Here is a 9,761-nt window from a genome sequence, read left to right on the forward strand (position 1 = left end):
ATTAATTTTTTTAATATAACATTTTAAACTAGTATTTAACGAAATTATTTTTAAATATTATAAAAAAATATTAAATTATCATACAAAATCTGTGAAACACTTTAAAACTATTGCAAAAGAAAAGTTTAGAAATAATTACATGAAATTAAAAAAAATGTATGAAATTGTTAAAGAAAAGTATGAAAATGTAAATAAAAAAAAAGTTAAAAAATTTAATACCAATATAAAATATTTGGTTCAAAAGTATTTTTATTAAAATTATATGAATATATATATATATATATATATATATATATATATATATATATATATATATATATATATAAAAGTTAAACAAAATTTAAAACATTATATTAGAAAGACAAAATTGCAAAAATGGTCCCTGTGGTATGCATTTTTTGGGGATTTTAATCCAAACGGTGACTTTTTTTTTTGTTTCGTGGTCCTTTTGGGCTATTTTCATTGTAGAATTGGTGTATGATAATCTTGAAAAGACTAATTTGCCATTTTAATTTGTTTTTTCCATTTACTTAAATATTTTTTTCTTTTATTTAATTATAAATGTTAAATCAAATCAAGAATGGGACCTACCTGCCCCCCCCCCCTCTCTTTCTCTCTTTCTCTCTCTGAATCCAAACACCCTCCTTGTTGCTTCGTCGATATCACGTATTTTGCTATCAGATCAGTCAAGAGGTGCCCGGAAATAGCTCATCGCCACCGACTGTCTTCACCCTCCTTCTATCCATTCCGTCGACCGAATCACCAAAACACCCCCTTTTCCTTTTCTTGGTTGTTGCTCGTCTATTACAGTAGCCCAAGCACCCTTTCTCGGCATCTTCTGAACCACCGACTACAACGATCGTCTCCGTCTTCCTCCCTTTGCAAATCATCGTCGGAGGACCGCTTCCTTCCACCCATTGACCACCACTGCTGCTGTTGAGACTCTTCGGTTCACCACCTGCTGCCGTCGTTGGTAACCTCTCGCCGTCTCAGTCTCTTCAACTTCACCAGCGTAATTTCAGTTGTGTGCTTCATTTCGTCGATTGAAGACAACTGATAACGAATCGCAAAATTGCCTTTTCCTTTGAACTACAACTCATGATGGACTAATAGAAGGCGAATTGTTCAACATACAACTTCTGGTTCAAATTATGCTTTATTTTAGCTATACTTTGTTTAATTTGATTTTATAAACCTCCTATGAATGCTTATGTGACAGTAGTGAAGAAGATGGCTTGTGATTTGTTTCACCAGTTAGGACAACAAGAAGGTAGGCGGTGGTTACTAATTGGGAAGATAAAGTGAGCAATCAAAATCAAGATTGGGAGCGGGAAAGACGTTCGACAGCGGGGGGAAAGACGTTCGCTTTCATCGATTTCTTACAGTACCGATTGAACTTTTGAAGACAAGACTCAAAGAGTTTTTGTATGTGGGTACACTGATCGCAACCTCTCATCTCTTTCACCCTCAAGAACACACCAGTGGAGGTAGAGATGATGAGGGTCGGGTTACAGACAGATCTGAGCACTCTCTCTCTCTCTCTCTCCCTTCTTTCCTCTCTCTTTTTTACAGTGTTGAGTATTCATTACAATCACACACCCCAGACTTTCGATTTTCTAAGAACGAATAGAGAGAATGCATTTGCAGGTGGAGTTTTAATGATTTTGGAGGTGAGGGAGAAAAACAAATGTTGGTGTGTGTTACGAGAGAGAGAGAGAGAGAGAGAGAGAGAGAGAGGTGGGTCTCATTCTTGATTTGATTTAACATTTATAATTAAATAAAAGAAAAAAAATATTTAAGTAAATGGAAAAAACAAATTAAAAGGGCAAAGTAGTCTTTTCAAGATTATCAGGGACCAATTTTACAAGGAAACTATCCCAAAAGGACTATGAAACCAAAAAAGTCACTGTTTGGGCTAAAACCCCAAAAAAAAATGCATACCACAGGGACATTTTTACAATTTTGTCTATTAAAAAAACCTATAGAAAAAAATATATATATGATAAAAATATGTAAGAAATTTTAAAAAATCTTAAAAAGTTTATCAAAAAAATATTATAAGAAATTTATAAAAATAAATAGTGAAATATGTAAAAAAAAAAAAAAAGTTTCCTAAACATAAAAAACTAAAAAATAATTACCAGACAAATTATTTTCCCTTTTATATTATATAAAATATTTTTGTAATGTGTGAACTTAAAAACCACGATACCACTGGATCACGATTCACGATCACCCCTAAGTTTGATTTGTCAAAAAACATACCCAAAAGTTGCACACAGCCTTTATAAAAATGGGCTGAATAGGCCCATGATAAGTGTTTTCTATATGGTAGATTTTGAATAAAAGGTCAAAAGAATCCTAACGAACGAAGTATTCAATGTTTCAACAAAAAAGCGATAAAATAAAATAAAATAAAATAAAAATAAATTTAGATTCTAGATGAAATCTTTTCGGGAGTTGGGCAGCTGACGTCAATTCGAGTTTCCTTCCCCCTTCCTTCAAATCTTTCCCACACCCACAAATACCCACATCACAAGACATGCATTCATCACCGATTTCTGTTTAGAGCAAGATTTTGAATTGTTTTCTCTCATGATCATGAAGCAAGCAGAAGATAGACATCTAGACGACGACGGCGCCGCCAATAACGGCGGTGATCCTGCTGCTGGACTGTCCTACCATCCTCCGATCAATTTCGCCACCGTCGAAGATCGAATTTATAGATCTGGGTTTCCTCAGCCTAGTGATTTCCCGTTTCTTGATACATTGCAGCTTCGATCTGTCATGTGAGTCCCCAATTATTCTTTCTTCTTGTTAATAATCGATCCCATTGATGATCAATTTGATGCCCTCTTGCAGATATTTGTGCACCGAATCATACCCTAAAGAGAATTTGGAATTTCTTCATTCCCGCAATATTCGCCTCTTTCAGTTTGGAATTGATGGCACCAAGGTTATTCTTCCAACATTCTCTTTCTCTTAGGATGCAATGGATATTAGGATCCCTTGATTTTGATGCGAGTTGTGTTAAATTTCAGAGAATTTGAATCATATATGAAATAAAATTTGGGGATACAAGGTTTGAATGATTCAGAATGTTTGAATTTCACACGAACACGCAATTCCTTTTCACGAAACAAAAGGGGGTCAATATTCTAAGAATTTGAGTTCGAATCATCATGAATTTGTACTTCATTATGTTTTCTGTCATTCGAATGATTGTAACACTGTCTAATTTCTTGAACGATCTATACATGCAGGATGCGAACATTCCCAAGAGTATCATCACGGAAGCCCTCAAAGTTTTAATCGGTAAATTTTCATGAACATTAGAACATTAACGTTTTACCATGAATGTTTGATTTATCATTTATTCCCCCCTTTTTTTTTCTACATCTTTTACTAAATCCTCGTGTTCTTATTGCAGACGTGAGAAACCATCCCATTTTGATCCATTGCAAACGAGGAAAAGTATGTCATAAATCCTCTCTTTCTCTATATACACGCATATTTATAGTTTATGCTAGGTTAAAAGCAATAAATAGTGATTTAAAAGCATTCTACTTTCATTTTGAAAAATCTACCTAATTATAAAACTATAATTAAAATCCTATAATCTAGCTGATTTTATCAAGTATAATGTCCTAATAAGAAAAATATTGATTCTTGAAAATACTTGAAATAAAATGTTTTAATAAGAAAAAAAAATAATTGAAAGTAGGTTGCTATACTATCTAAATAAATGAAAAGTACATCCTACTTGGTGAGAATCCATAGGTGAGATCTAGATGGGACTCCGACTCCAGTCCCATCTATCAGTATTTTGTCAGTCTTGTTAGAATAGCCCTGCAAAGCTTGTCCAGTCCAATCTATCTAGTATTTTGTCTGTATGTCTTGTCATGTGACATTTGACTTAGTTTTTTGTTATTGGTGGTATTTTCTTTCTATATATTTATGTATTTGTTTCCTAACATTTTTTTTCTTACATTTATGTGTCAATTTTAGCATCGAACGGGGTGTCTTGTTGGGTGCCTACGAAAGCTACAAAATTGGTGCTTATCTTCAATTTTTGAAGAATACAAGATTTATGCGGGTGAAAAATCGCGAGATGCGGATTTAAAATTTTTAGAAGCATATGATGTGACATACCTAAGACAATGTCTTCATAGCATCATATATCAATATCATGGATACGGGTCTAAAAAGAGGCGTTTGCTTTGCAAAGAAGATGTTCAACACAAGGCACGGATAAGTTCGGTTTAGGTTTTAATATTCGTGCGTTGATTCCTTTTTAGGACTTTGTTTTAGTGTTAGTTTGAAGATATATACTTTCATGAACGTGTTTTTTTAGTTGGTTTTATCGAGAGGATTCTTATAGTGTTCTTCAAGGTGTTTACGAGTCCCCTTTTTTTGTTTTGGGAAAGGAAATATATGTGTATATGTGTAATTCGGGAAGATTAAAAGGACAAATTGCAAGAAATAGTAACGAATTATGAGTTTTTAAGAGTAGATTTTTTGTAAATCTTAAAATTGAAATTGCGTTGTTTACCCATTATATGAAATGGTACTTGGTGAACACGTTGTTGGTAAATGATTTTATTAATTTGATATTGATTGATGTGTCATATGTTGTTATTGAGGTTTTTGTAATTCACATAAATATTTGTTTATTCCTAACTTGTATCCGAAGTATTTATGATTTGAAAATCAAAACAAACCTTATCTAAAAGTCTTAAACTAAATTCTAGATCTAAAATTCTTGAAAAATCACTTAAATTCAAGATCAATGTTATAAACGGGTATAATTATATTTACAAAATGCTACGAAAATCAATTAAAGTAAATAATATTTTATGAATATAAAGTTAAAGTCGGTTACTTTTACTTAGCATCTTTTTAAAATAATATATTTTATAAAAAAATCATCGGTTGTTTATTTATGATGTTGATCTAAAAGATAGTTTTAAGGAGTAGCAAGTCAAATAATGATCTACTAGTATTCGTACGTAACTCCCACCATATACATACATACACAGTGGCGGACCTATGTAGGGCCTTTGGGGTCCCGGGCCACTGCTCAATTTCCGGCACGCAGTGTAATTTTTTTTTTTTTTTTTTGGTTTTTTCTATTAGGTGCACCCGCTTGAAGTACGAGGGACACCCCTACTAAAACAGTCTGCGTCCGCCATTGTACATACATGAACTATTTCTAAAGTAATTTTGCAAGCAAAACAATTTTTAAGCCATTGTTGCATACTTGCATCGGACAAACGTTGCAGGGTTTCGGATCAAAAGTTAACTTCAATTGGGTTTAATAAACAATGTTGTAAAAATCGGCCTACCCGGCCGAGTACTCGGAATCGGCCCTCCACCGATGCGAGTTTTGTGAACTCAACAAAAAAACTCGGATTAGGTCAAACTCAGTAAAAAATCAGTCAACCTCGGTCAAAACTCGGCCAATATCTCTCTAACTCGGGCCTATTCGGTCAAACTCAGCCAACTCGGTCAAACTTGGTCAATGGGTCAAAATTGTCATAAAAAGAGAAAAAAAATCAAGAATTTCAAGATTAATATGTCTAATACACTTAATGATTTATTATTTAACACACACATGTGATTATTATATATATATATATATATATATATATATATATATATATATATATATATATATATATACTAGGTACATCTTAGGTTCGTGCTAAACACGACCCATGAACGATATTTTTGGTATTCTAGAAAAATTAAGATAACATGTGCATCCATGTTTTGTTAATTATCCCTGAATAAATTGTGGATACTTATCGTAATTAACTTTTCTATATTATGGTCATAATAATTATATGTTATATGCTTATGACTTGCCAAGTTGGTTGCTTACTTTGACAATTTTTTTCCTCTCCAAGTCTCATCTTATTGTCAAGTGTCACCCCTCTTGGGAATATTAATTAAGAAGAAAATCATTTGAAATTATAGCAAAACTCATAGAATAGATATTCCTTGAAATTATAGCAAAACTCATAAAAAAGATATTTCCAGTAGCAAATCATTTGAGGTTAAATCAAAATTCAGAAATAATTTTATTTTTTTTATCTTTTTTATTTTTTAATTTTTTTAATTTATTTTTTATAATAGTGTGGTGTGAATTATGTAGGTATACTATAGATGTAGAATTTCTTTCTAGCCATCGGTGAAAAAAAATGATATTTATAAAATGTATTGTCTGCCTTTCTGGCTTCAACATCAACACCATGGACGTAAAAAGAACTTGAATCATATTGTTTATTATTTATAGAGTTAGTAGGTGGTATGGAAATTCAAAGTTTTCAAAGTTTTCTAAAATCTCTATAACTCTCATTATTGTTTATTATTTATAGAGTTAGTAGGTGGTATGGAAATTCAAAGTTTTCTTACGTTTTCTAAAATCACCCAAAATTCCTCATAAATCCAAAAAAATATCCACATAAATCAATAAAAAATCCTCCTAACTCCACTTTCCTTACATTCTAAAGGAAGGGGTGTTTTTATATTATAATGATATATATATATATATATATATATATATATATATATATATATATATATATATATATATATATCTTAAATTTTTAGTAATTATTCACGAATTGAGACAATTGTGTGTATTTCAGGTTTTATTCACATATATCTAATTTTGTTATATATTTCAATCAAATTATTATTTTAACTTATGATTTTGACATATAAAATTGTCTTAAAAATATTTCTACACGAATTACCGAATTCGAGTACTCCCGAGTAGTAACATCCCAAGTTCGGGAGCAAGAAGTTAAAGGACTTAAAGTGTAAATTAAGGGAAGGGACTCGACGAGTAGGCATGCTTACTCGCCGAGACGGAGCGGGATTTGTCGCGGGTTAAGTGGCCAACTCGCCGAGTCGACGGCTTGGACTCGACGAGTTGGTGCTGAAGAGAGAAAACCCTAATCCTGGGGGTTGCACCCTATTTAAAGGACTTTATGTCCTTCTCCCAGGCTCCTAATCCCCCTGAGAGTTCCAGAAACCCTAATTTTCGTGTGAGACTCCATTGTTGAGGAGATTGAAGCTTGGAAGAGGAATTTGGTGGAAGGAGCTTTAGAAATTAGAGGCTAGCATTAAGGGGCTTGTGTAGATCTGGGATCTACTTCAGTTTGGGCACATCTTGGATGTAATAAGTTGTTACCTTCCCTCTTTTGCATCTAGATCTATTATCATTTGAGATTTGGGGCACTTTTGGTATGATTGAGAGCTATTTCGAGTTAGAGGCTTAGATCTGAGGTTGCTACCTCAGATCTAGACTTTTGATGGTCCAAAATGTCATAAAGTTTCAGTCATTGAGTTGTTGGTGAAGCTCCTTTGTCATAAACCCTAGCCCTTGAGTGTTTTGAGCTTATATCTCCTTGGTTTCACGTAAAGTTTGCAACTTTATGTGAGGGTTAGATTGTAGAAGGGTGGATCTATGGATTGGAGCCCCTGCATGGATCGAAAAGTCTCCAAATGGATTGAGAACTAGAGAGACTCGGCGAGTCACATGGGTGTACTCGACGAGTTTGTATGAACATGTGCATGGACTCGCCGAGTTGGAAGAACAACTCGGCGAGTCTATTGAAGATTGCCTTGGACTCGGCGAGTCTGTTCTTGGAATCGACGAGTCTGGTCGTGGAACCCTAACCTCTTCTGGTTAAGCCTCGAATTGGTGAGTCGAGGGACGACTCTGTGAGTTGAACAGGATGGGACTTGGAGATCGTTGGACTCGACGAGTCTAGGGGCGACTTGGTGAGTTGAATCGTATTATGGGAGTTTCTGAGTATAGGAACTCGACGAGTCGACGGGGTGACTCGGCGAGTAGAATCAACCAGAAAGGTTGACTTTGACTGAGGACTTTGACTTTGACCAAAAGTTGACCAGTTTGACTTCCAAGGGTATTTTGGTAATTTTTGGTATTTTTGGAATTGGTTCTTTGGTAGTGTTTTGTGGTGAAGTTCGTGACGGTGGTCGGAGCAGCTTGGTCTTATCTCTTCAGTCGGCAATTGTAGGTGAGTTATCCTCACTATATCGACAGGGTCTACGGCACCAAGGTCGGCCCTTTATCGGATGGAAATCAGGGTATTGTTTGTTATGTTATTGCTTTGCTAGATCTGCATCCTGGTATTTAGGATGGTGTTATGTTAGTGACCTGGTTAAGGTCGGTACCCGGTATTTAAGGTAATGTTATGTTAGTGACCTGGTTAAGGTCGGTACCCGGTATATAGGGTAATGTTATGCTAGTGACCGGTTAGGTCGGAATCCTGGTTAGGATGTTGATATGCTATGTGATCTGTTAGATTGTTTGTCTGGTTAAGGATTTGTTATGTGATTAACTATTTTATGTGCACATGGTTGTTTGACGGGGGTTGGGTTGAGGCGGGTCCTGCTTTGTGCTGTAGACCAACATACCCAGGGCGGACCGGATATTCCAAAGGCCCAGCGAGCGGTCCGGATAGGATGAAGGCCCCCAAGAGGGCGGACCAGACGTGCCGAGGCTTGGAGAGTGGATTAGGCCGACTGAAGACCCGGTGTGGGTGGACCAGTCATACTGTAGACTCAGAGAGTGGACTAGGTGGATTGAAGACCCGGTGCAGGCGGACCAATCACACTGTAGACTCGATGTACATGGTTAGACTCGGAGGATGGACCAGGTGGACTGAAGGCCCGGTACGGGCGGACCAGTCACATAGTAGACCCGATGTGCATGGTTGTTCTATTTGTGATATGTTATTAGTATGTTTATGTGTGGTTGGTATTTTTGATGGGTTATGAGCATTCTAACACTTCCTAAGTGTACATGCAACCATAATAACCTTGGATCTATGTTTGTTTAATTATAATGCAAAGTTGAATTCCAAGGTTATATTCCTATCTAGCATACATGGGGAACATTTTAAACTTGAATGAAAGATTGAATAACTTACCTTATTGTTGATTATGATCCTTGAAACCTTGTGAGCCTAGCACCCCAAATGTGATGCCTCAAATGCTTCACATAACACCAAATGCAAAGGAGTAAAATTTTTGAGAAAATACACACTTGAAAAATCGGCCTAGCCCTCACTTGTTCTTGTGTAGCTGATTTTGGTGGAGAATGGGTTCCTTATATAGTGTTGACACATCTAGGGTTACACCATGTAAACCCTAATGCGTCATGACTCTTCATTTCCATGACCCATGGGTTTGTAACTCCCATGGAGCATCCTATGGGTTTAACCCAACTTGATAATCCATGGAGCCTCTTAGCCCACTATACAAGTTATGGATGATTTACATAATCAACCCATATATTTAATTAGTTATCTTTTGATCACTTAATTGATTCTAAATTAATTCTTGATCAAACTAATTAAATAATACTATTAATATATTAGAACTTATAATATATTAATAAACCACAAGTGTTATTTCTCTCATTTAGTCTATCCAATTGCATGGTGCCATGCAACCCAAATGGACCATGCCGGGTCGGGTCAAGTACATACCAGAAATAGTTATGGACTTAGACACCTTATCCAATAGTCTCCCACTTCGATAAGTCTAATAACTATAACTGCAAGTATGACTTCAGGAACCGATCGACAATCGGAGCTCTTTCAAGGTCTCTCGGAACTGAGAAGATGATGATACGCCATTTAAGATAAGTGATCATATAATCCTCTGTTCTAGATATCAGCCGGACAAATACATGGAACAATGTCTTACTTATTGTCGAG

The 9,761-nt window shown here is 35.3% G+C and overlaps 1 protein-coding gene across 1 annotated transcript; it reads left to right on the forward strand.

Annotated features, from left to right (window-relative positions):
• The first annotated feature begins 2,447 nt into the window (after positions 1–2,447).
• Positions 2,448–4,512, forward strand: LOC145086204 (inositol diphosphatase DSP3-like). The gene is made up of 5 exons (XM_079023951.1): positions 2,448–2,789; positions 2,863–2,956; positions 3,264–3,315; positions 3,431–3,474; positions 4,009–4,512. The coding sequence occupies exons 1-5, from the start codon at positions 2,596–2,598 to the stop codon at positions 4,264–4,266; spliced, it is 642 nt and encodes a 213-aa protein (XP_078880077.1). The 5' UTR covers positions 2,448–2,595; the 3' UTR covers positions 4,267–4,512.
• Positions 4,513–9,761: the final 5,249 nt, after the last annotated feature.

The sequence above is a fragment of the Lactuca serriola genome, chromosome 2 (assembly GCF_051521515.1).
Source record: "Lactuca serriola cultivar US96UC23 chromosome 2, Lser_US96UC23_V15, whole genome shotgun sequence".
In the NCBI taxonomy this organism is placed as follows: Eukaryota; Viridiplantae; Streptophyta; class Magnoliopsida; order Asterales; family Asteraceae; genus Lactuca; species Lactuca serriola.